Raw genomic sequence first — 26,367 nt, forward strand, 5'->3', positions numbered from 1 at the left:
CTGGCAGACAGGGTCCAGTGTGGATCTCTCAGGCCCTGCAAGGAGTTGGCGTCAGGAAATGTTTGTGGACAGACATGTGACATGCTGAGGAGATGATGAGTCGCAGCAACTGTGCTGAGTTGAGAAGTGTTGTTGTGGGAATCAGGATTATTAGCCGTGGCAATCATTGTAATTCCCGCGGCCCTGGCTAATTAGTGGTTGTGTGTCCCGGGGATGGGATTCCTTGGATTCCCAGAGGATGGAAGGAGCAAGTTTCGGAGAGAATCGACAGCGTGTGAATGAGGGAGACTGTGCCGAGCAGAGGGGTCAGGTGAGCCCAGAGCGGCAGCCGGGTGACAGGCTGAGTGGAAGGGAGGAGGTGGGTGGAGGCATGGGGTGGGGGGCTGGAGGCAGGGTGGTGTGATCCTTCGGTGATTCTGGGTTATTGTTAGTGCTCACTGTGCCTTTGGACACGTGGCAGGCATTCCTAACTCCACTGGGAGTTGATTTCCCTTAAGAAGGCAGCAGCCCAGGGATTGCTGAGAGAGGCTGTGCGCAACTGAGGGGGCGGGCCGACAGCCCACCACAAGAGGGCCAAGAAGGCTGGGAGGGGGTGGGGAGAAACCACAGGCCTGTCCCTGAGGGAAGGCTGTCAGGCAACATCTGACCCAGGGATGGGAAGTGCCAGGCCCTGCCTCCACCCCAGGGACCACATACCCGTGGCAGAGTTCGTGGCAGAGTTCGCTCATTGCACAAGTATTTATGGGGCACCCATTACCAACTATGCACCCACGGAGCAGCTATAGGAGGGTTTCTTTCTCTTGGAGCTTATGTTCACGGGCATTAAAAATAAACAAGCTAATGTTTTCAGCCTCTAGTAAGTTCCATAAAGACAATAAGTCAGGGTGATCCAGCAAAGAGGGACGGAAGGCAAGGGGGCCCACTTCAGATTGTGTGGTCAAGGAAGACCTCTGTGAGGAGGTAACTTTTTTTAAAATTTAATTTATTTGATTTATTTATTTTTGGCTGTGTTGGGTCTTCGTTGCTGCACAGGCTTTCTCTAGCTGCAGTGAGCGGGAGCTACTGTTCATTGCGGTGCACGGGCTTCTCATTGTGGTGGCTTCTCTTGTTGCAGAGCACGGGCTCTAGGTGCACGGGCTTCAGTATTTGTGGAGCATGGGCTTAGTTGCTCCACGGCATGTGGAATCCTCCCAGACTAGGGCCCGAACCCATGTCTCCTGCATTGGCAGGCGGACTCTTAACCACTGCGCCACCAGGGAAGTCCCAGGAGGTAACTTTTGAGTTGCAGTTTGAATCATGAGATGGAGGCAGCCATTGAAGACCTGGGGGGAGATCATTCTAGGCAGAAGGAACGGCCAGTGCAAAGGCCCTGAGATGTGACAAAATAAAAGACCAGGGGGAGAAAGGTTCAAGGTGAGATCTGAAAGGCAGATTGGGGCCAGATCATAGCAGACCTGGGAGAGAGCATGGATTTCACACTGACAGAAGGAGCCATTAGTGTATTTTCAGTAGCAGAGGGACGTGATATCACCATTAACAGATCAGTGTGGTATCCAAGTAATCCAAGCTGGGTTCAGCATGTAGTTGGGAGACAGAGCTGACAGGAAGTGCATGTGTTTTGAGTATGGGGGTGATGGTGGGAAGAGAACCCTTTCCCCTGAGCCCAGATGTGTGGGACCTCAGGATCTCTCTCAACAGAGTGCCGGATGTGGAGCATGGAGGCCATTCCCCATCTGGTCCAGCCTTAAGTTTACAGACAGGGAGACTGAAGAAAGAGCCTTAGAGGTCTCCTTGTCCAGCCGCCTCGAGAGGAGCTGTGAATTCTCCAAGGTCCCCCTGAAATTCAGTGGCTAAGCTGGCACTCGAACCCAGGCCTCCTGGGCCCTGGTCCAGGCCTGTTGCTAGCCCTCTCTGCTGCCTCTCAGCTGAAGATGGCAGAGGAGGGAGGAATCACTGCCGGGAATGACTTGACTAGTCATGACGATGTGGTGAGGTCACCCAGGAGAAGCATCGAGAAGCAGTGGTGACTGGAGAGGGCAGGCCGAGGCGTCAGGACACTGCCGTGGGAGCAGCCAAAGGTTGGGGGAGGGCACCCTGGAAGGCCCTGGGGGCAAGGAGCCGAGGTGAATGGAGTAAGGCAGCATTTTCAGGCTGGCATGCCTGAGGAGGACCTCTTAGAGCAGAGCCTGTGTGGACCACTGACCCTTGAGGGTCTTGGGAGAGACCCAAGTAGGAAGACCCCAGAGAAACTTCTTGCAAGGGCTTCCTAGAACCAAGACCACAGGTATAGACAGAGAGTGGGCAAGGCCAGTGGCTCACCGGGCCCAGCTAGGACTGCATACCTCCAACCCACGCCCACCTCGAAGGGGCTGGTGGCGGACCCTCCAGGGGGAGGTAAGGTAAGGAAGGAAGCTGCAGATGCAGCCTGCACTGCTACAGAGAATCCAAGACAGGCAGCTGCATTCACTCCCTGTCCACTCCTTACAACGGTAATAGGATCAACACCCTCCTCTTACTCAGGAGTTCTGGACCAGGGTGTTTCTGTGCATGAGCATCTGCATTATCCGCATTTTACAAATGAGGCTCAGAGAGTTTAAGGAACTTTCCTAGGGTCACACAGTTAAACAGTGGCAGAGTCAGCGTTTGAAGGCAGCTTCTTAACCACGGTGTGGGCTACTGTCTCGGCTTCCCTCTGTGACCTTGAGCAAGGCTCCCTGAGTCTCTGCCTGTGAAATGATGGAGTGGGCATACATGAGCCCCACTAGGCCCTGTGGCTCTCAGCTGGGGCCCAGAGTTGCTTCTCTAGTGAAGGAGCTCAGGGGTCTGATGGAGGGAGCCAGGGCCCTGTCCCAGAGCTGTGTTCTCCACCAGCCTGGGCAAGGTGGTTAAGAGAGTGGGCTCTGCCAGGCCACTATCTCTGCTGAGCATAGATGTGAGGATCGAATGCAGGTATCGGGTCTCAGGGAGGGCCTGGCACACAGTAGGTGCTCAATAAGTGATAGCTCTTCACGTGTTCTCGGAGAGAGTGGAGGCTGTCCCTTCACAATCCAACCATTCACTCATTCAGCAAATATTTGTTAAACCCCTCCAGTGTGCCAGACACCAGTCTTGATACTGGTGACGCAGTGATGCCCCCAAAGATCTTTAACTCCCTGCCTTCATGCAACTGATATTCCAGTGGGGGAAGCAGACCAAGAAAAAAAAAAGGCAAATAAGTACCATATAGAATAAGTTAGGTAGTGGTAAGTGCCAGGAAACAAAATGAAGCAGAGAAAGAGAGGCAGATCTTAAATCAGGATTGGAAGGCCTCCCTGTGAAAGGGACTTGAGAGTCCTGACCTGAGGGAGGTGAGGTACACAGCTGAGGGAAAAGTGCCCCACGCAGCGGGAGAGCCAGGCCTGAGGTCCTGAGGCTGCAGAACAGCCTCAGGGGACAGACTGTGTAGGGGGTCATTTTAAGGACCCTCCCCTGCTGCCTGGTAAATCCATGGTGACCTCCTCCTCCCCACCCCCCACCCCCAAGACTTAGGTTGCAGGTCCCTTGGGGGGGGTGCTAAAATCTTTCTCCCCATCACTGGGCACCGCAAGATCCCCAGCCCAGTGCTCTGGGGTGCCGGGGAAATAGGAACAAACCAGGGAAATAGGAACAAACCGTCTGGAACGGCTCCCCTGACCAGTGCAGAGCAGCTAAAACCCAGGGTGGGACCCAGTGATCAGCTCTTCACTGACACCTATTGTCCCAGGCCCAACTGCTTCTTCTGGGTGGGTGGGTGGGATGTATGGAGCGGGGGCTAGGGGAACTCCAGCCAGACACACTCTTGGGCTTTAGAGTTGGGAGTTAAGTCCCAGGAGGAGTCATTGAGGATCCAGTCTGGAGAGAGAAGTCAGGCCCAGAGGCTGCTAGAACTCTGTTGTAAGTTTTCTTTCCCTTTGGAATTGCCTCCCCTCCTTGGCTAGGTTTTGTGTCCCCTCAGTTTCTCCTGAGAGTTGAGCTGCAAAGTGCTTCAGAAGGACCCATGGGTGGTCTCAGAGGGGAGTAGGGAGGAGGAGAACTTGGGTCCACAGAACAGCTAATCAGGGAGGGGGTGTGGGGAGCATTCTTCCAAGGCAGAGACAGGGGGACGACGGGATGGGGTGTGTGTGTGGAGAGGCTGGGGGCAGGCCTTCAGGGGAAGAGTGGGTCTCAAGACTGGTTGACCAGGATCTTCAATAGTGGTGCAGAGGGGGGTCAGTTACATGTTCTGGAATGGGAGGGGACATGTGACAAGATTGGGAGGGGAAGCTGGGGCATCTGACTGTTAATGTGTACCCTAAGGCAAAGGTGGGGAGCCTCAGATTCCTCTCTGAACCTGGGAAAGGACAGAGGAGGATTTCATCTGTTGTTGAGAGGATTACATGAGATAACACCTTTCCCAGTGCCAGGTACTTAGTAGATGTTGGAGGAGTATCAGTCCCTTCCTGGAGAGGGAGGGCCGGGAAGCAGGGCCAGGTTGGAAGGTTGGGGTGGTGAAGACAGAGGACACAGTGGTGTATCCACCCTGCTCAGTAGTGCTGGGGGGCCCTCTGCCTAGAGCCCTAGGCCTGGCACCTTGTCTCACATAGGAGAACCTGCAGCCACAGGGAGGGCTGGCTTCCCTGGACACTGGAAGCAGGATTCAGGGTGGGTGAGATTGGGATGGAAACAGATGACGAAGGGAAGGGCATTGGTAGCCGAGCCTGGTGGCTAGCCTCTAGGACAGGTCACATTTGGGGACCTCCAGGAGATGAGGGAGTCATAAAAATGGGTAAAACAAGCTGATGTGAGGAAACAAGTGGGGGCCCTTGGGCTTTGATAAACGTGGGTGGCTGCTGCCCAGGCCTGCTGAGTATGGTCAGGGCCCAGGGTGCATTTGGGCCCAGAGTGGCAGTTCTCCCAGTGCTTCGAGAGAAGTAGGGAATACGGACCTGTCATATGAAATCTTCCCATTTTAAAACACTGGGAATCAGTTAACAGAACAAAAGAAATAACGAAAAACACCATGCAAGCCAAGCAAAGCCCACCACTTTTGCTGGTGACCCTCTTCTCTGGCAAAAGTGGCTTTGAGGGCAGATCCCCAGCTGACTGCCCCAGACCTCTCCTGGGAGGCTTGTCCTCACTCTCCTGTTCTTGGAAGTGAGATCATGATAGACTCATTTTCCCAGGGACCTATGAGAGAACAGAGCCATCTTGTGCTGTGTGGTCCCTGGCCAACCCCTTCCCGTCTCTGGGCTGCAGTTTCCTGGGCTCTGAAAGAAGAAACCAGTCTGTGGGGCTCCTGACAGTTTGGAGAGTGTGTGTGACTAAGTTCCTCAGGCTTGAAGGAAGGTGTGATTGTTCTGGAAGTGACTCTTCCCAGGAACCTTGCTTCTGGGACAGGATGCAGTGCACTCCAGCATTTTGTGTGTCCACAGCCACAGTTGTGTGCGTGAATGGATGTGTGTCATAATTTGGAGCTTTGCATGGTACAGTGTAAATATCATTTTAATAACTCTGCCCTGGAATCTTTCATCACCTGCTCTGGAAGGCAGTAGGAAGCCTTAATTAATTCTCGGTGACCTGGGGAGGGACGGGTGCTCCTTCCCGGTTTGCAGATAAGGAAACTCCAGCCCAGAGCTGGGAGGGGACTTGGATAAATGTGCACCACTTGGGGGAGGACAGGATTGGGTTTGAGGTCAGCTCGGTACCCATCAGTTTGAGCTGCCGGAAGAGGAAGAAGGGAGAAGAAAAAGGTCTTTGCATTTGTTTTTTTCCATGGGGGGAGGCGCAGCATAGCCCCAGCTACCTCTCTGGGCCGTTTGTCAATATCCCTCCGTCTCTTGCTGTCCGGTCAAATCGCTGGCCCCTGAGTCAACCCGGCCTGTGTGCTCTGCAGCACTCAGATCCCCGAGGCGGAGTGTCCCCCAACTCTGTAAACATTCTCCTTTTGCAAACACCGGCCTTCAGAGGGGCCCACTACTAGGGTGTGAGAGGAGAGAGAACCGGGCAGAGGGGAGAGGAGTGTTTGGGTCTAGAAGAACCCAGCTTTTTGTGCGCCCTCCTCCCCACCCCCTCCCAGGTTTTTCCACCTGTGCCCCCACTGGATCAGGGTGTCAGTGTATGTGTGCGCTCCTCGGCCCCACACGTAAGGCCCCGTTCCTGCAAGGTGCTCCTCGCGAGGCTGGGGGGCCGTGTTTCCCGGCTGCGAGACCCCCCAGCGTCCCCGGGAGCGGAGGGCGCGGGCCCTTTAAATCCTCCAGGGCGGCGGCGGCGGGCCGGGGATGACATCAGCGGGCGGGCCCGGGGCTCAATGGGAGCCGGCGGGAGCGCGCCAGGCGGGAGCGCGCGAGCCGGCGACGGGGGCGGTCGGGCAGGAGGGCCGAGAGGAGAGAGGCGGCGTTGGCTGCGCTGAGATCCCAGAGCCTGAACCCGGCCGGGACGAGCGGAGCGGAGCGCGGCGGCAGCGGCGGTGGCGGCGGCTGGGCCAGGAGAGGCTGGCGCGCCGGGCGGCTCTGCGAATCCTCCGGCATCCGCCCAGGCGGGCCGCCCCCGCCCGCGGCAGCTCCCCGAGCAGCGGCCCGGCACCGGCGCCTTCCCGGCGGGGTAAATATTGGGGGGCCGCGGGCCCGCGGAGGGGCGCAAACCTGGGGGGAAACGGGGCTCCCTCCGCCTCTTTGTTTTTGCGCGAGAGGGAGGGGAGGAGAGGGCGGACACGCGCGTTCGCACTCGGGTATGGGGGGGCTGCCCGGGCGCCGCCCGCTCGGCCCGGCGAGGACAAAGGCGCGACTGGGGACGAGGAGGAGGAGGGTGACTATTATTTTGCAGGCTTGCCCGGGGGAGGCCCCCCCAGTCCGGCCCGCCTCCCCCTCCCCCAGCTGGACCGTTCAAGGCCCCAGCCGGCCGGGGCGGCCACCCCAGGCTGCGATTTGGGGACGCTGAGGGAGGGGGTCCGGGACTGGGGTGCTGGGGTGCACCCGATACTGTTGATTCGGAATTCAATCCCAAACCCTGGGCTTCGGTAGAGTTCACCAGAGCATTAGCAGAGCCCCCAACCCCTTCGCTCCTGGCCTGGGTGCTCCAGACCTGAGGGTCAGCAAGGCTGCTCCCGCATGTTGGCTGGGGGCGCTTGGGGGCCCTGGGGTGATGGGGTGTGTGGTCACCCAGCCACCGATTCTGTTTTCCTTTGTGGAGAGAAAGAAAGGGGTGGGGGTTATTTATCAGATCGGATTCTCCCGTTTCTGCGTGTGAGAAATCCATGTTTTGCAAGTCTCTGTGGAACATAAAACTATGTTTGTGCCCGGGTGTCCTTAGAGAGAGGATTCCCAAGCTCTTCACGCCCAAACTCAAAGTGGGGTGAGCCCCCTCCCCAACTTTTTCCCTTAGTTTTCTTTCATATTTTCTTTTTGGATCAGCCTTCGTCAGGGAGAAAGATTTGGGAACAGGGGAAGGGGATCCTGAGTGTCTAAGTTGCACCCAATAAATGCCTGTTCGGGGCTCCTTTGGCTGGGTGTCTGGGATGTCCCTCCACTTTTTATTTTAATGATCCAGGGACAAGGGCCCTGGCTGGGGAGGGGGGTGGGTGGGCAGGGAGTAAGAAAACTGCCCATGTGCCGTTCTGCTTGGTAGTTTGTCTAATTTTTTTTAACCAGTTGAAACTCCGGAATCTTCATGTCCGCCTTTTTTTTTTTTTTTCCTTCGTTTATTCCAACACCAACCCCCCACCCCGCCCCCCAAAGGAGAGAAGCAGCAAAGAACTGGAAAGCCTCTTCCATTCCTGACCCAAGCCTCTCTCCTCTCCTCTGGGAGGCTTTTGGGGAGACAGTGCTGGGACAGTTTAGGCTCTCCTTGGGGCCCTGGCCCCCCGGGTATAGGAGAAACGCTGGCGGGTCTGGGTGGTAGCCCAGAAGAGTGGTGGTTGCCTGCAGGGCTGATTGTTTGCACCCTCTCTTCTCTGCCCTTCTCTGCGGACAGCCCGGTGAGTGGGGAGGGGCTGGGGGGTCATGTGCAGTGTATTTATGTAAGACACCCAGACGGAGGGCACGGGTATTTATATAACCTGGCGTGGGTATTTATGTAATATAGGATGCGGGTGTATTTATGTTCCTTTCCTAACCTGCGGCTTTCCCGGCTGCCATGTGTGGTCTCTGAATTGGCGTTGGCGGAAGACGGACTGGGGGGGGAGGTTGTTTGTGTGTGTACACACCCGCCCGCCCCCCACCCCCTTCCCCAAGCAGGGCTCACAGTGTATGTCTGCGTTTCTTTCTTCCTTTGGAGTGTACACACAGGACGGTGTGTATGTGAGGTGTGTGGCATGTGAGTTTCCCGCATATGTGGAGTGTGTTCTGCTGGCAGCCCTGGCACCTCAGCTGGGACTGGCCAGGCGTGTGGGCAGAGGCCCTTGGTGGAGAGCCCGGAGTTTGGCTGGCACGCGGGGTGGAGCTCCTTCCTTGTGACCATTGGTGAAGGGCTAGTGGCGGCTCCCTGGGAACTAGTGCTGGGGCTGGATGTCTCTCCTCGGCAGGAGCTATTGGCTCCTTGCCTCCGCTGGGGTGGAGAGCTCCAGCCTGACCAACTGTGGAATAAAGCTCTCCCGTCTCCCCTCCCGGGTGAGTCTGGCTTTTGGGGTAGTACTTGGCATGGGGAAGGGGCAGAGCCTCTGTGCTGCACACAGCTGCTTTTCCACCTTCCTGTTTTGTTTGCCTCCTGGCCCTGGCATGAAATAGGTCCTGTTTGAGAGGGTGGAGGCTGCCAGCTAGGGCAGCAGGAACCCTGTCTGGGTCTTAGGGGAGGAAACTGTCACTAACTTGCTGCTGGGGTGGGGTGGGGTGGGGAGCAGGTGGCGTGTCCTCCCTGGGCCTCAGTTCCCTGTCTGCAGGGAGCGGCACCTCTTTATAGTTTTCTGCACTTGCCCTCTCGTAGACCCTCTGAGATCTTAGGGATCCCCCATCCCTCTCCTTATTTCATAGGCCAGCCCTCCCTATCCCCCAGAGCAAAAACCACCTCCTCCTGGCCTTTGAGTTTCCTCCTCTGCTGCCCAGCCCTTTGCCCCAGGCCAGAGCAGAGGCATCCCTACCAGGGTGGCCCCTGATGTTCCATGAGCTTGGACACCCAGGGTGGGGCACAGGAAGGAGGGAAGTGCTCAAATCAGCGCTTTCCCCCCAGACCCCCTCCCACACCACAGAAGCTGGTCCTTCAGCTCAAAACCTGGCTTTGGTCCCCTCAGTTGCTCTGCAGGGCCCTCTTAGGAGACCCTCCTAATCTGGAAGAAAACCAGCCCCAGACTGTTAATCCAAAGAGATCCTTGCAGAGAGTCCTTTGTGAGGTTCTTGGTGTTGTGAGGTCGAGAGAGGGAGAGGACCAGAAGGTGGATGTTCTGGGGGCCCCTTTCTTGCCTTCCCCATGAGTTGGGGAGGAGACCTCTCTGGCAGGGCACACTGCAGCCTTGCAAGGTCTGCCTCTGGGAAGACCAGCCTAGGCTGTGAAGACCTGGCCTCCAATTCTTGGTGCTGGAAGCTGGAGGCCTGGGGTAAGGATGGGGGCACGGGGATCCTGTCAGTCCTGATGGGGCTGAGGAACTCCTTTGGGGACAGTTCAAGCTGTCCTCCTATCCCTGGAGGTTGGAATTTGCTGGTGGTTGCCATGGCCGCACCCCCAGGGTGATCAGCTCCTGCATCCCACCTCCCTATCACCCCCTTTGTCCTTGATTTCCCTTTCAGAGTCTTTGCCCATTGTGACTGGCCTGCCCCTGAGAGGCTCCTATCAGAGGGTCCCTGAATGAGTATCCCCCGAGGAGATGCTTGCTTTGCTCTTTCCTCCTGGGCCTTGTCTCTAGTCCCCCTTCTGCCTGGCTACACTGACACCTGTTCTAATAGCCTCACCACAGGTGGAGGCTATTGGGCTACCTGACACCTGGTTGCTCTTAGGCAAAGCAAGGCCAAATCCCTTTCTGGACGGTGGGAGGGAGGATGGTGGTGTCCCAAGTTTCTCGTGGCTTTGCCTGACCTTTGGTGGCGGAAGAGTGGGCTCCGGGGGCTAGGCCCCCTTCCCAGCTTCCCTCTTCTCTGACCCTGTGTTTCTGCTTACTTTTGCAGCAAGAGTGAACCATGGAGCTACGTGTGGGGAATAAGTACCGCCTGGGCCGGAAGATCGGGAGCGGGTCCTTCGGAGATATCTACCTAGGTGAGTGTTTCTGGCTCCAGCTCAGTGGCTCTGGAGCCCCTGGAACAGCCCTGGGGACTAGGAGGAAAGATGCCAACATTTCATGCTCTGAAGTCAGAACATGGCTCTGGTGGCATGTTTTGGTCATTTTGTCCCCAGAGCCATCCCAGGTGGGGAGGGAAGCAGCAGGCTGGGGGTGAGGCAGGCCGACGGGCTCCTCAGTCAGGGCAGGATGGGGTGCCCCCTTGCTGCAGTCCGGGCAAAGGAGGGTATTTTTAACTCTGGTTTCTAGCTGCAGATGAGCTGGGTCTCCAGCTGGGCGTGGGAAAACCCAGGCTGGGTTAGCACCCCTGTCTCTTGTCTCCTGGGGGAAGGATGCTGGTGGACAGAAGAGGCTTGAGCAAGCTGATTGCTCCCAGCTAGGCCCCCTCCCTGTGGTCCGGCCTCTTGGAATTCATCCCAGGAAGGCTTCGGAATGACGCAGGCTCTCCTGTAACCTCAGGGCCGGGGCGGGGGGCGGTCTTAGCTTTTAGGATCTCTCTCCCTGGATGTGCTTCCTGTTGAAAGTCTGAGTTTGTTCTCTTGTTGTTGATTAAACAAATCACTGACATCTCACCCCGTCCTTGACCAAGGAGAATGCCCCTTTCTCAGCTGCCCTGGGGGCGTGGGGCATGCGGCCCTTCCTTGGCAGTTGTTGGTCTGGAGGGGAGAGATTGTGTTGGTAATCGTGAATTGGAGTTGTTAGAGCAAGGTGGCAGCCCCTGGGGTTTCTCCCCATTCCTGTCCCTGTGCCCTTGGAAGCATCTGTGCCTCTGTTTCCCTCCTGGGAAAAGAACAATAAGTCATTTCTGTCCTGGGAAGAGGAAACTGACAGGTCAGTGTGCCGTGCTTGTTGCTTCAGAGCTCGGGGGGTTTCTCTTACTCAGTGATCTGGGTCCCTTCCCTCTTAGGGTATGAAATCTACTGCTCAGTGAGCTGCCCCTTCCCCATCAGAGGGGAGGGGGACATGTATGCCCACATTCTCTGGACAGTACTCAGGCTGGGCTGGGCCCTGTTTGAATGCCGTCTTCCCTCACAACAGCCTCTAGAGATGGTGCCGAGCTGTCCCTGCTTCACACGTTGAGACAGGGGCAGCACGATCAAGTTGGCCACCGAGGCTTCTCTCCAAAACTAGAAAAGACAGGGAATTCCCTGGTGGTCCAGTGGTTAGGACTCCGCACTTTCACTGCCAAGGGTGCGGGTTTGATCCCTGGTCAGAGAACTAAGATCCCGCAAGCCGTGTGGCATGGCCAAAAAAGAAAAGAAAACAAACAAACAAAAAAACTAGGAAAGGCAAACTTTCTACCCACAGCCCTCCACAGGAGTGAGAGTGTAGAGGACAAAACGTGGGAGAGAGCCATCAGACCTGGCTTTGTGCGGTTGGTGAAGTTTGTGTGATACTGATGCGTGGCCGACTAAGGACTTTCATGAGGCACAAGTGAAATGGGCGCGTGGGAAAGCATCTTTTAAACTGTAAAGTGCCAGCCAGATGTGCAGGTCATTGTCAGACACCTAGTAGATCACCCTCCTGTAAGCACTGCAGAGCTCGGAACAGAGGGAAGGAACAGTGCAGGCTGGAGCTGTTTGAAAGGTTTGCTCTGTGACTGAGCTCCTCTCGGGGGAGGCGGGGAGGTGTTGGGTTGTGTCCACACCTTCTCGCCCCAGCGCCCAGCACGTGGGGGCTCAGTGAAGGCCTTTCAAATGAACGAATGAGGAAATGGGGGCTGAGGAAATGGGGGCTGTGACGTGCAGAGGCCTGTGAAGCGGCTTCACTTATGGCAGGAGAGAAGAAGGTGGGGATATGGGGGCAAGTTCAGGTCCCCAGTCTATTTCTTATGTGCTGTGTGACCTGGGATAAGTCACTTTCTCTCTCTGAGCCTCAGCATTCTCATCTGTGAAAGGGGGTGCCCCTCTCCTTACTGTTTGTGAAATTGGGGTGGGTATAAAGGACCCTCTTATCATGGAGGCTTTGGGCTCAGGACTGAAGCCTGGAGCCACTGGCTTGAGGGCAAAGGGCAGGAAGAGGCAGCTTTTGGCTGATGCATACCCGCTCCTAGACAACACCCAGCCCCAGGCCTTCTCTTTGCAGAAGGGAAACTGAGGCCCATAGATGGAGGGGCAACCCAAGGTCATCCAGAAAGTCAGTGTCCCTGGTCCATGTGGTGGGACCTTGCTGGGGGCACTACTTCCTGTTTATCCAGTAATCATCTAGTTCATTTTTTTAAAAATATATTTATTTATTTAGTTTTGGCTGCATTGGGTCTTCGTTGCTGCGCGCGGGCTTTCTCTAGTTGTGGCGAGTGGGGGCTACTCCTCCTTGTGGTGCGCGGGCTTCTCATTGCGGTGGCTTCTCTTGTTGCGGAGCATGGGCTCTAGGCGCATGGGCTTCAGTAGTTGTGGCTCACGGGCTCAGTAGTTGTGGCTTGCGAGCTCTAGAGCACAGGCTCAGTAGTTGTGGCTCACGGGTTTAGTTGCTCCGTGGCATGTGGGATCTTCCCAGCCCAGGGCTCGAATCCGTGTCCCCTACATTGGCAGGCGGATTCTTAACCACTGTGCCACCAGGGAAGCCCCCATCTAGTTCATTTTAAAAACTAGGTCCGGGTTTACTCCTCTTTGTACAGGCTTTGGAGTAAATTCTACCAGGGTTTAGGTACTGGCGTTTCTTTTCCTCACTGTATGCCCTTGAGCAAGTGATGACCTCTGCTAGCCTTGGGTTCCCCATCTGTAAAATGGAGTTGCGAGGCCTCGAGGGTGGTGAGAAGTAGTGAGATCACAGCATGCAAAAACTCTGCACATGCTCGGCCCTGCAGTGGTGCTTCTATGTTGTGTCCCCCAACCCTCAGTCTTGGTTAGGATTTACTACTGTCAGGAGCTGGGTCCCTTTGGGCCTGAGTTGGGGGGTAGGGAGCTGGTTCTCTGCTGACTGTCCAGCCTTCGCTGGCTGCACAGGCCTCGGGGACCCTGGCCTGATGCAGTGTCCTGCCAGCTCCTTCCTGGGCCCCTCTCGCTGGTGTGGGGATGGTAGTGATTGTAGGGCCTCCCTGGCTGGCCTCACTGGCTCCCTTTGTTCAAAGCTCTGGCCACATTCTTGTCACTGGTGCCAGTGCCAGGGCCTGACTCCAGATGGCCTCTGCAGGTGGGGCTGGGCGCGGCCTCCAGGCCCTGCTTTCCAGGATCGACTGAAGGCGAGCACATTTGTGGATGTGGCCGCAAGGCCTATACTCCTCTTCCAGCCCCTCCTCCCTCTCCGCTCGGCATCATGCGGGGCCAGCTCTGGTAGGGTCTCACCTTGGCTGCATGGGGTCCGGAAGTGGCCGAGCCTGTGCCACCCACTCTAGCAACCGCTGGCCATGTGCCTCAGGAGCTCTCTAGACCTCGTAGTCTCTGGTCCTCAGTTCCAGATGGGGGAAGGAGCGGTGCACCCCAGCGGGTGATGGTGTGGGTACTGCCCACCTTCAGCCCAGCCCGGTCCCTGATTGTACTGTCTGTGAGTGTCCGAGTGAGCCCCCGCTTGAGCTTGATCACCCCCCTCCCCACCTTGAACTTGCCAAGGTCCTAGACCCTCTAGGGCTGGCCAGGTCTGAGCCCTTCTCTACATCCACGTTTGTTTTCCACACTGGCTCGTCCCCCCACAGGGCTGCTCGTTCTCCTAGGGGCCACCTCTGCTGCCTTTGCCTGGCACTTTTCACTTTTAATCAAAGTTATCCTTTGTTGTTCCCACGGAAGGTGAGCTGAGCTCCTCCAGGGCAGGGCTGCCTCAGGTGGCCCAGGGCTCTGCCCCAGCCAGTTCTGTGTGACCTCAGGCCAGTTACGTATCCTCTCTGAGCCTCAGGTCAGTGGTTGTGAGAAGTGAGGGAGGTCAGAGAGAAGACTGGCAGCTTCCTGGTAGAGTTCAGAGGCAGTCAGGGGTCTGGTGGTGGTGGGACCCGTAGGCAGCTGTGACAGCTTTCCAGCAGTTGGTTGGGGTCAGAAGCCTTTGCCTAACAGCTTGGGTCCCTGTTCAGGGAAGTTGTGTGGCGTTTGGTCATTGACCTTTGGTGTCTCCGTTTCCTCATATGATACAAGCAGTAGTACTGGCAGGATGGTGTAAGAGCTCAAGGGGATGAAGGGCTCTTCCCCTCCACCTCCCCATTTCGGGAAGGGACGTTCTCCCGGCACCTCTGCTCCCTGCGCAATCTGCTGAGTCATAAGTGCTGAAGGCCCTGCATCATCCAGTGTCTCTTGGTCTCTTCCCCCTGCCTGGGCGGGGCCGCCATCGTCTGGACAATTGCAGCAGCCTCCTTCCGGGTCCCACCCCCCACCCACCCACCCACCTCAAGTCCTCTCCGGTCCTTTCTAATACACCAGTGGGTCTCAACAAGGGGAGGGAGGCCAGATTTTGTCTCACAGGGGACGTTTGGCAAGGTCTGGAGACATTGTTGGTTGTTTCACCTCAGCGTGGGGGTGTGCTGCTGGCAGCTAATGGGTAGAGCCAGGGATGCTGGTAGACACCCTGCGGTGTACAGGACTCCCCCAGAGCAGAGAGTCAGCAGTGCCCTGTAATAAGGCATCGATGCCTGGCCCCTGGAGTCTCAGGCTGATGGCCAGGATCATAGCTTGGCATTTGAGCCCCTTCCCATCTCCCCCTGACTCACCTCTTCCACTGTCTTCAGCCACCTCGAGCTCCAGCTGCACCAGACCACCCAGCGTTCACTGCACCCACTCCTGTCGGGCCTTTGCACGTGCTGTGACCACAGTCTGGGATGGTCCTGCTCACACAGCAGGAGCCCTTGCAGCCTTTCCTCCCACTGCATGGCCAGTGGACTGCAGTGAGCCCCAGCTCCCCCCAACCCCCGTCCCCGTCCTCACTGTCGCCTGGAAACGTGTGAGGCTCTCCCCAGTGATGAGTTTTGACGTGTCAAAAACACTTTACAGTTTGCAAAGCACTTTCTCTCCCATTGCTCACTGGATTTGGGAATCCACTTTCTTTTTTTTTTTTTTAATTTTAAGTGGTTCAGAAATGAAAACAAAATCAAAAACCAAAACACAAAAGCATGCTAAGTGAAAGAAGCCAGTCACAAAAGATCACATATTCTATGATTCTATTTATGTGAAATATCAGGAGTAGGCACGTCCATAGAGACAGAAAGTGGATTAGTGGTTGCCTAGAGCTGGGGCGTTGGGGGAGATGGGGAGCGACCACTAAGAGATGCAGGTGTTTTGGGGATGGTGAAAGTGTTCTAAAATTGATTGTGGTGTTGGTTACATGACCTTGTGAATATACTGAAAACCACTGAATTGTACACTTTAAAGAAGTAATTGTGTAGAATGTGAATTATATCTCAACAAAGGTGTTGAAAAAAATGACAAGATGTAACATGGTATCAGAGAAATGTCCTTTTCCCCTCCTGTCCTGATCCAACCCTGCCCAGTCTTGTCTGGTTTCTCATGTTCCTTTTGAGTGTTTCTTTATGTTGATACAAACAAACACAGATACATATTGTTTCCCCAGTTTTTTTTTTCTTTAACCACTGAAAGAAGAGCATATAATACATACTGTTCTGTACTTTGCTTTTTCACTTCCTGTATCTTTGAGATCTTTCCACTTCTGCACCGAGAGAGCTTCCTCATTCTTTCTCCATTGTGTTCCGTTTTATGGATGGGCCTTTCTTTATTTAACCAGTCCCCACTGCTGGACATTTGGGTTGTTTCCAAGCTTTTACTGTTGCAAACAGCCTAAGTGGACAGCCTCGTCCAGGCCTTCTTTTGCACTGTGCGAGGGTATCGAGTAAAGTCCCCGGAGTGGGAGCTGGAGGGAGCCAAGAGGCCTTGCAGCCAGGCTTCCCCAGTTCACACGGGGACCGCTGGGGAGGAGTGACCCCTCCCACCGAGAGCGCAGGCTAGCTTGGGTGGACATGGTCTTTTAATATTTATTTATTCATTTATTGTGGCTGCTCTGGGTCTTGGTTGCGGTACTCGGGATCCTTAGTTGCAGCACTCGGGATCCTTAGTTGCAGCATGCCTGTGGTACCTAGTTCCCCGACCAGGATCGAAACCGGGCCGTCTGCATTGGGAACTCGGAGTCTACCCACTACACAACCAGGGAAGTCCCTGAGTGAGCCATTTTTATACTAATGATTTCTTTCCTTCTCTGTGAAGTGTGTGTTTGAATCCTTTACCCTATTTTCTATGGAGTCATTGGTCCTTTTCCTACTGCTTTGTAGGTGCTCATTATCTATTAGTGTGATGTTAGCTCTTTGCTATTGATAAGAGTGTGCACTGTTTCTTAGAACTTTGTTTCTGGTGTTTTTGCCGTGGAGGGGGATTCCTTTTTTGGAAGAGGGAAGGGAGCCTTTTTTTTTTTTATTTAATGGCTTCTGGATTTTAAGTCAGGATAAAAGGCCTTGCCTACCCTCAAATTAAAAGGCAGCGCTCCTTTCTTCTAACATCTCATTGTTTTACTTTTTTACTAAATGTATAAAACATGTGCATGGTATAAGGCATCCTTCCCAACACCCAGTTGGAGGGGGACTTGCCTGTCACCTTGAAGGCCCCTGGTACCCCATCCCGTCCCGCCCTCTGCTTCCCCCACACAGAGGTAACCACTATCTTGACATTTTAAGTTATTCTCTTCTGTTAGTTTTATCGCATGTTTATATCCCTAAACTATATACATTTCAGTGTTGTGTGTTTTGAATTGAGACCATTAGAACTGTGCTTGCATCCTTCTGTCTCTTCCTTCCTCTATTTTTTTTCCTTAAATTGAGGTGAAATTCACACAACATAAAATTAACCATTTTAAAAGTACACAAGTTAGTGGTATTTAGTACAGCCCCAGTGTTGTGCAACCACCATCCCTACCTAGTTCCAAGGCATTTTCATCACCCAGAAGAAAACCCTGCACCTATTAAGCAGGCCCATCCTATTTCCCCCTGCCCCCAGCCTGTGGCAACCACCAGTCTACTCTTTGTCTCCATGGATTCATCTGTTCTGGACATTTCATATAATGGAATCAGACAGTATTTATTTGCCCTTTGGTGTGTGGCTTATTCACTGAGCATAGTGCTTTTAAGGTTCATTGATGTCACAGCATGTGTCAGTGCTCCATTCCTCCTCAGGGACAGGCAGGGTGGCTCTCCACGCCTCTTTTGATGGACATTCAGGTGTCTCCACCTTCTGGCTCTTGTGAACGGTGCTGCTCCTTGCTCTCTGCCCTCAGGGTTCAGACGCTGAGAGCCACCCGCTCAGCCATCCTTCCACTGCGTGTGGCGTCCCCGGGGTGCTTGCACCGCCCTGTAGCCATCCTCCTGGTGCTGGACTTTGTGGTCTTTGTTGCTGTGCAGGTCCTTTTGTGTCCTCCCAGTGCTCACGCTTCTGAAGGGCATACACTTGGGAGTGGACTGGCTCGGCCAAGGGTTTGTGTGTGTTCAGCTTTACCAGGTAGAGGCCAACCTGGTTTCCGAAGTGGTTGAGCCAACTTACACTCCGATTTTTTCCCCCAAACTATATTTTGCTCCACTTCGGACTTCCGGTGCGTGCTGTGAGCTGGGCTGTCTTTTCTCAGATGCCAGTTCTTCCAAGGACGTTTGTTGCATAGCCCCATCTCGTCCCCTGATTTGAGGTGCCGGCTTTATCCTGCCTGTCCTCAGTTCTTCCAGTCGTTGTGCCCTCCTCCGGACTTTCTCTGTTGTCTGTGTGCTAAGACTCCACCGTTTCGTTGTGGCAGCTACAGTCCCGCTTGGCCCCAAGAAGGAGCCGGCCTCTCAGCCTAGCCCCCAGCCCTCCAAGTCAGCCCACCCATTACTGTAGCTGGGGAAACTGAGGCCAGGTGCAGCAGGGATTTGGGTCTGTCTTTTTTTTTTTTTTTTTTTTTTGCGGTATGTGGGCCTCTCACTGTTGTGGACTCTCCTGTTGCGGAGCACAGGCTCCGGACACGTAGGCTCAGCGGCCATGGCTCACGGGCCCAGCCGCTCCACGGCATGTGGGATCTTCCCAGACCGGGGCACAAACCCGTGTCGCCTGCATTGGCAGGCGGACTCTCAACCACTGCGCCACCAGGGAAGCCCTGGGTCTTCTTGAGACAGACAGCCTTGCCTCCTTCCCTTCTCTCCTCCTCAGCCCCACACCCCACTGACCTCACCTCTCTTCAGCTCGGGAGTCCTCAGTATCTCCCACGCGCCGGGATGAAGTTCCCCTTAGTGGTCTGTGAGCGTTTTTTGGCTGTGCCCTGACCCCCCTCGCATCCAGCCTTCCTGCTGCCCCAGCCTCCGGTTCTCTGAATGGTCCATAGCCCTCACCTCCTTCCCCTGGCACGAGCTGCAGCTGTGGCTCTCCCCTCCCACCCGGGCTGGGTCGGGTGCCTGCTCTGTGTCCCACAGTCCCTCTGCTTCCCTTGGATACAGTGCCGGGCCCTCTGCACAGCCTCCCCCAAGGGGCACTGAGCTGCTCAGGGGCAGACACTTAGTTGGTCCTGGTCTGGTGCTGCCTGCCCAGCTGAGTGTGACCCCAGTCCCTTGCCCCTGGCAGGTGCCAACATCGCCTCTGGTGAAGAAGTTGCCATCAAGCTTGAGTGTGTGAAAACGAAGCACCCCCAGCTGCACATCGAGAGCAAGTTCTACAAGATGATGCAGGGGGGAGGTGAGGGCTGGAGGGGGCTGGCGGGGGGCGGGGGCCTGAGGAGCACTGCACATGTGCCATGTGCCTGCGCACGTGGGAGGGGCCCTGGGGCTGGGTGGGGTGGGGCGTGACTGCCCCTGACAGCCCTGCGTCCCCCACAGTGGGAATCCCGTCCATCAAGTGGTGCGGAGCCGAGGGTGACTACAACGTGATGGTCATGGAGCTGCTGGGGCCCAGCCTCGAGGACCTCTTCAACTTCTGCTCCCGCAAGTTCAGCCTCAAGACGGTGCTGCTCCTGGCCGACCAGATGGTGAGTCCCCCACCTACCCACTTGGGCTGGGGACTGGCCTCCCAGCTTCCCTCCCAACCTCCTCTGCCCCGTCGTGCCAGTGGGCACTGGGTCCCCAGCTGGAGGATGCTGGAGCAGGAGGCAGTGACAGCGACGTAGGACAGGCCTGGTTCCTGGGCCAGGACCACGGGACCTTGACCAGCAGCCATGGTTGGGGGGTAGGTAAGGAGTGGGTATTAAAATGCAGGCTCCCAGTTTCCATTCCAGACCTGCTCGGTTGGGCTTCCGGGGAAGGCCTGGGACTCTGCCCTCAGGTGAGTGTAAAGCCTGTGGTCACACAGACCTGGGTCCTGTCCCTGTGGGGTGACTGTAGGTGAGCTGCTGGGCTTCAGTCTCCTCAGGAGCGTCTTCCCTTTGCTGGGTTGTTGTGCGGTCACCCTGGGACGCCACACGGTGCCTGGACCAGAGCAAGAGCCCACGGACAAGCAATGCTTAGGTCCTCAGTCCCTTTATAAGTTCAAGGGAAGAAAATTTTAGAAAAAGAAAATTAAAAAAGCATAGAATTCTAGCCCTGGAATGATACATGGAGATCTTGTTACATAGGGGTCTGTAGCTGTGGCTGCCCTCCAGAACGTCTGCAAACATCCTCCAGTTTTAGGCTAGATGTGTGTGTGCAGAGGAGGGTTGTCAGATTCTCATAGGACGGGAGACTCAAAAAGGGTTTAGGAAATACTCAGAAGCCTGAGGCCCAGGGAGGGGACCAACCTGCCAGAGGACCTATTGTGTGCATATATGTTAATTTAAGTTTCTAGCACATTGTTTAAAGGAAGACCAGGGCCTGTGTGTCCGCCTTCCTTTGGTGTCCTCTGGAAGCCAGGGGACAAATCCTGTCTGTGTGCTCCATCTCTGTCACCCCTGCCAAGTTCAGCGTTCACTGGTGCTCCTGTTCCCCCCAGTCTGGTTGACAGAACAGCCTTCGAAATGCCTCTTTGGTCCCTTGAGGGCCTCTCATGTCCTCAGTGGGTGTAGCGCCAGGCAGGTGAGGCCTGAATGCCTTTCTGGGCTTCATTTCTAGATCTTGCCATTCGCTTTCCTGCCTTGCTCTCTTTCCTTTGTCACGGCGAACTTGATGAACTCTTTCTTCAGAGTTCCTCTCTACTGACACTTCCTCCAGGAAGCCTTCCGTGACCTGACCCTTGAAATCATCATACATGGTGATTGCAGGCTGATCTGGCCCTCCCCCTCAACCCGTGGCAGGGACCATGGATGTGTTTTCCATCTGTACGGCCCCAGCCCCTCTGTGGAACATGTGCTGAACGACTTGCTCTCCCCTCCCCCAGATCAGCCGCATTGAGTACATCCACTCCAAGAACTTCATACACCGGGACGTCAAGCCTGACAACTTCCTCATGGGGCTGGGGAAGAAGGGCAACCTGGTGTACATCATTGACTTCGGCCTGGCCAAGAAGTACCGGGACGCCCGCACCCACCAGCACATCCCCTACCGGGAAAACAAGAACCTGACTGGCACTGCCCGCTACGCCTCCATCAACACCCACCTGGGCATCGGTGAGTGAGCGAGGCCCAGGAGCAGAGGACACCCATAGGCTGCTGGCCAGGACCCTGGCTTTCCTCCTGCAGCCTGGGTTTATTCCCCTGGCTGGCTGCACAGGCAGGTCTTCTCTTTCACAAGAAGAGCTGTGGGGTGCCGAGTACCTACCCTCTCGTGCCTTACTCATCCCCGCAGCAGCCTTGGTGCGCGAGGTTGTTTCCCCATTTTTTTATTTTTTATAAATTTATTTATTTTATTTATTTACTTTTGGCTGCCTTGGGTCTTTGTTGCTGCACGCAGCCCTTCTTTAGTTGCGGCAGGCGGGGGCTACTCTTCATTGTGGTACACGGGCTTCTCATTGCGGAGGCTTCTCTTGTTGCAGAGCATGGGCTCTAGGCGCACGGGCTTCAGTAGTTGCGGCACGAGGGCTCAGTAGTTGCGGCTCGCAGGCTCTAGAGCGCAGGCTCAGTAGTTGTGGCACAAGGGCTTAGTTGCTCTGTGGCATGTGGGATCTTCCCGGACCAGGTCTCGAACCCGTGTCCCCTGCACTGGCAGGCGGATTCTTAACCACTGCGCCACCAGGGAAGCCCTGTTTCCTCATTTTTACGGGTGAGTAATGCTGGCTCACCGTGTGACACAGGTCGCTTAAGGTCATACAGCTTAACAAGTGCCAAAGTCAGAACTGACCCCAGCCCTGTCTGATGCCACTGCTTGAGCCTTATCCGTAGGGTGGGCCAGGCAAGGAGGCCCCAGGGTGCTTACTGCATAGTTGCTGAATGAATGAGAGCCTGAGCTGGAAAAACTAGGCCTAGGTTGTGTTGGAAAAGCTCAGCCTCAGGCCCCTTCTCTGTAGAAGGGGGTGATAACAGTGCTTGTTTGTAGTGGGTCTGCAGCAAGCCAGCATGTGACAAGGGGGGCTCGTGCTGGGTGCACAGAGGGGGTTGTTCCCCTCAATCAAGGAGCATGTCCTGGAGAAAGGGGTCCTGACTCCCACCAGCCGGGAGCCCAAGTGGACCCTGCCCCTCACCTCGTCCTTGACTCTGCAGAGCAAAGCCGTCGAGATGACCTGGAGAGTCTGGGCTATGTGCTCATGTACTTCAACCTGGGCTCCCTGCCCTGGCAGGGCCTCAAAGCAGCCACCAAGCGCCAGAAGTACGAGCGGATCAGCGAGAAGAAGATGTCGACGCCCATTGAGGTCCTCTGCAAAGGCTACCCCTGTGAGTAGCCCAGTGGGGCAGGTGGTTAGCCTGGGACCCCTGAGGCCCCTTCTGAGGGGCAAACGAGACCACACAGAGCCTGTCCTGGGCTACCACTGCCTGGCAGCAGAACGTCAATCGCAGGCTCTGCCATGTTCAGGCTTAGCTAGGATGCCTGGCTGGTAAATACCGAGTGTCCCCAACCCACACTCTGGCCTCACCTCGTAAGGGCTGAATGTCAGGAAAACCTCCAGACCTTCCTCTTCCTGGGAGTCTCCTTCACTAGTCTTACGCCACACTTCACTTCTGACACTTCTGGTCACCAAAGGTTTGGGGTTCTTTTCCCCTCAGCAAGCAATTCTCTGACACCAGCCGGGTGTCCTAGAGTTTAACTCAGTTCCGACACTATCTCCCTGGAGGTAGTGTCAGATCCCACAGCATAAGGGCTCAGTCCCACAAGGCTGTTCTCACCACACTTCAGATGCCAGTCATGAGTCCAGGTTGCCACCTGTGTGTCTGACTGATTGGCTATAAATAAATCTGAGGTTCCCATGATTCCCCCCTTGGGTTTGATTAATTTGGCTAACAGAAGTCAGGGAAGTACTTACTTATGTTTACCAGTTTATTAGAGGATGTGGTAAAGGATACAGATGAACAGCCAGTTGAAGAGATCTGTAGGGTGAGGTTTGGGAGGGTCCCGAAAGCAGGAGCTTCTGTCCGCATGGAGTTGGGGTGTGTCACCCTCCTGATGTGGATGTGTTCACCAGCTGGGAAGCTCTCCAAACCCCATGCTATTGGGATATTTATGGAGGCTTCATCACGTCGGCACGGGTGATCATTAACTCCATTGCCAGCCCCTCTCCCTTCTCTAGAGAAGTGGGTAGGGCTGAGGGCTGGAAATTCCGAGCTTCTAATCATGGATTGGTCTTTCTGCTGACCTGCCCCCATCCGGGAGCCCTAACGCAGAGTCTCCTCCTTAGAGCAAAAGGTGCTCCTACTGCTCTTACCACTTAGGCAGGTACAAGGGCTTTAGGGGCCCAGGGGCAGGAACCAATATATATATTTCCTATTGTCTCACAAGGGTCCTCTCTTGCCTCTGATTTTCAGAGGAGGAAATGGAAGTTTTCCTCCTGTGGCTTAGAGTTCCCATCGGGCTCTTGACAGGCTGAAGTTCATGGATTGTTGTAGGGAGGATGGCCTCTGGGACCTCATCTTGACCCCTCTTAGATCAGACGTATCTGTAGGGACGGTGGCTGGGTGGGACAGCACCGGCTGCTGGGGGCCCTGGGAGCATGGGCCTCATGGTGGCGCCTTCTGTCCCCCTCCACCAGCTGAGTTCTCAACATACCTCAACTTCTGCCGTTCCCTGCGGTTCGACGACAAGCCCGACTACTCCTACCTGCGCCAGCTCTTCCGCAACCTCTTCCACCGTCAGGGCTTCTCCTATGACTATGTCTTCGACTGGAACATGCTCAAATTCGTGAGTCACCTGGAGGCCGAGGCGGGCTTGGGGGACTGGACTGGGAAAGCCAACGTGACCCCGTAGCGGGCGGGGCTCCCGGAAGATGGGAGCTGTGAGCCGGACGGTGCAGGTGACGTCACCGGGGTCCCGGAGCCCCCGTTCTCCTCCCACTCCAGCGTCATCTGTGCTGACGGCATGTGCTGCTGCAGTCAGCGGGGCCCCGGCGGGGCACCACCTCCCACCAGACCCGAGAGGGCCTGTTTGGGCCTCGAGTCCATCCTGGGCACCTGGATGGGTGGGGCCCGGATGGCGCTGGTGGGCCCCCCTGCTGTCTTGATCGTGGCCTACACCATCCTGCTCTTGTTGCTCTGCACATCCCAGGTGGCGGCCTTCACTGAGGCCCCCTTGGCCAGCCTGGACCCCTTCATTGTGGTTTCCTTCTTCCTGGTCATGGGACCCTGGGTCTTGCTAGGCGCCTCCTCTCTCTCTCTCTCAAGAGTCTTGGGGGTGGGGTGGGGAGAACTGTTGGTCAGCTGGGCCTAGAGCTCCGGAATCTGTGAAATCCTATGTCTTGTTTCCCGTCTCTTCTGGAAAAGGGGGCTTCCTCGAGCCAGGCTCAGCCCCGTGACAGCGACGCTATTGCACTGCCCAGGCCCCGCCCCTCTGCCTGTGCCAGGTCCATGTACCCACCCACGTACTGGTAAGGACCCTCTGAGACCTGGCCTCTCCAAGACTTATACCGCTTGGCAGGGTGAGCACAAGAGGCTGAGCCCCGGCTCTGCTCTCTCTGTCCCTTCCAGGTGCCTGGCACCCCTGGGCACCCAGGACCCTCCAGATAGGCCCATGGAGGAGATGGAGGAGCTGCCCCCCCCAAACTACTGGCCTGTGGTCTGGACCTCAGGGCCCCAGTTCTGACATCCCCAGGTTGCCTGAGTCCACCGGGGCCAGGCCCAAGGAGACATCCCTTGGCATGGTGGGAGTACAGTGGAGAGGCATGACGGAGAAGGCCCTGCTGCGAGATTCTTGGGGACAAATTGGCTGCCTGATGAACAGAGCCTGAAGGAGGGACGATGTTCACTGCCCTGGAGGGGCCTGGTGGCAATGGGCCCCAGGAGCAGCCTCAACCAGGCCCTGTCGGTGGCCTCTGTATTGAACCTGAGCTCATTAAACGCCCCTACCTGTACTGCGTTCCGTCGTGGCGTGCCTCTTGGTGGGTGCCCTCGGCCTGCTCCACCAGATGCTCAGGACCGAGGCCTTGTTCTCCAGGACGCTGGGATCGGCACTTGGTCTTGTGCCCCTCCTCTCTCTGGCTCTCAAACAGTGGCCTGGTACTGTTCCCTAAGGAGTGGGGCAGAGGATGGGGGTCCCACAGGCTGAAGGGCCCCAGGGGTGAGAGATGGGCAGTGGGGCACCTTTCACCCCAGACCTTCCGGCTGGGAGCATAGCTGAGGGCCCGGGGCCAGCTCTTCTTGCCCCAGGGCACTGCTCAGGGCACTGGGCACCTGCTCATCCATGTAGAAAGTCATTCCTGAGCCTGGTTCTGGGCTGAGTTTGGCCCTTTTCTCGGTATAGCTCCAGGAATGGATTTTGCATCGTCCAGGCCTGTGCCCTCCAATGTGGTAGCCACTGGCTACATGTGGCTGATTTTTAATTAAAATTAATTAAAGCTGAAAACGTACTTCCTCAGTTGCATTTGGCACATTTAAAGTTCTCAGGAGCCACAAGCAGCTGGCTAGTGGCTGCCATACCCAGCGAGGCGGATGTGAACATATCCATCATCACAGAAAGTTCTGTGGGACCTGCTACTCCAGATGGCTCCTCACAGAGCTTCTCATGGGACCATCCAGCCGACAAGATCTCGCCTCAAGCCAGGCCGGGAGCACGCTCTCCACCCATTGCTGGCACCCTGACCCCTCCCTGAGATGCCCTTAGAGACAGGCCCTGGACTCAGAAGCTGAGCAAAGGTGCCAACAGCCTTATCCTGCCCCGATCTCTGACTTGAGGGCCGTCATACTGGATAATTGGGCACCTTTGACCCCATCACCACTGAAGTGAGCTCAACCGCCTCCCGCTGCCCCTGGCAGAAGTATCTGCAGACACACGATGGAGACCTTCCACACTTTCACCTCGAGACCAAGCCCCTCCCACATCACCCCTTCCCCCTGCAAGAAACCTTCATCAGCACCTACCAGCAGACTGGACACCATGCTGGACGCCGTGGGCCACAGACTCTTCCATGGGAAGGATCCTGCCCTTGACTGAGAATTTCCCTCCTTGGAGTGGCTACCTCGTATTGTTCGGCATCAGGGCCCTGGAATCCCCGGATACCTAGAGCCTGGGATGTTGCTCTCAGCACACAGAGCCACTGTGTTCCGAGGTCCAACTAGCTGGCCAGGTGGAAACGCGATACAGCCAAGGACAGGGGTCCATACGACACTGGTGAATGCTTGTATGACTTTGATGTTGACCTTTTTGTGTTTTCACGTGGGCAAATAAAAGCCAAGAGACCTCCCTGGTGTGCGTTTCTTGAGGCATCACTTGGGTTGGTTGGAAATGGGGAGAGTAGCTCACCTGAGCCTGCCGCAGGCCTGAGCCTCCTGAGGACACAAAGGGCAGGGGCTCCAGCCCTCCGCTCATCCACGGCCCCTGGGCTGTGCACCTCTGAGTGAATCACTTGGCTTCACTGAGCCTGAGTTTCTCCAACCAGGGAGTGAGTTCATACCTGCCTTGTAGGGTTGATGTGCCCTCTGCCCATGGGATGGGATGTTTAATGAGTGGGTGCTGCAGCTCATATCATAGGTTTTGCTGTGCTTCTGGCTGAGTCATTCTTTTTGCCAACCTGTAACTGAGTGGATGGGAACCCGGGGTGAGGACTGGAGGTCGGGAGATGGTTCCCTGGTGCTTCCAGGCCTGCCTGGACAGGCTTGTGGGTGGGAGGACTGGGAATGTGCATCCCTAGAATGTTCTGCTAAGTCCTCTGGGGTTGCGGAGAGCAGAGCGGGACTGGGTGGCAGAAGCCTGGGTTCACACCCCAGCTCTGCTCTGAGCTGTGTGGCCCCAGGAGGGTCCTGAGGCCTCTCTG

At 55.9% G+C, this 26,367-nt stretch overlaps 1 protein-coding gene across 5 annotated transcripts in view; it reads left to right on the forward strand.

Moving 5' to 3' along the window:
• The first annotated feature begins 291 nt into the window (after positions 1–291).
• Positions 292–26,367, forward strand: part of CSNK1E (casein kinase 1 epsilon) — a 30,276-nt gene continuing 4,200 nt past the window's right edge. The window contains exons 1-9 of one of the 5 annotated variants that reach the window (XM_081247844.1): positions 6,319–6,597; positions 10,086–10,173; positions 18,697–18,807; positions 18,948–19,096; positions 20,416–20,644; positions 21,674–21,844; positions 23,155–23,303; positions 23,882–23,985; positions 24,086–25,797. In XM_081247844.1, the coding sequence (XP_081103970.1) occupies positions 10,098–10,173; positions 18,697–18,807; positions 18,948–19,096; positions 20,416–20,644; positions 21,674–21,844; positions 23,155–23,303; positions 23,882–23,985; positions 24,086–24,200 (1,104 nt within the window). In that variant the 5' untranslated portion in view covers positions 6,319–6,597; positions 10,086–10,097 and the 3' untranslated portion in view covers positions 24,201–25,797. Of the gene's footprint in view, positions 311–6,318; positions 6,598–7,732; positions 7,970–10,085; positions 10,174–18,696; positions 18,808–18,947; positions 19,097–20,415; positions 20,645–21,673; positions 21,845–23,154; positions 23,304–23,881; positions 23,986–24,085; positions 25,798–26,367 lie in introns of those variants that run through there. The other 4 variants (XM_081247845.1, XM_081247843.1, XM_081247841.1 and 1 more) reach the window with 4 other exon arrangements.

The sequence above is a fragment of the Mesoplodon bidens genome (genome assembly GCF_964165515.1).
Source record: "Mesoplodon bidens genome assembly, chromosome: 11".
NCBI lineage: Eukaryota > Metazoa > Chordata > Mammalia > Artiodactyla > Ziphiidae > Mesoplodon > Mesoplodon bidens.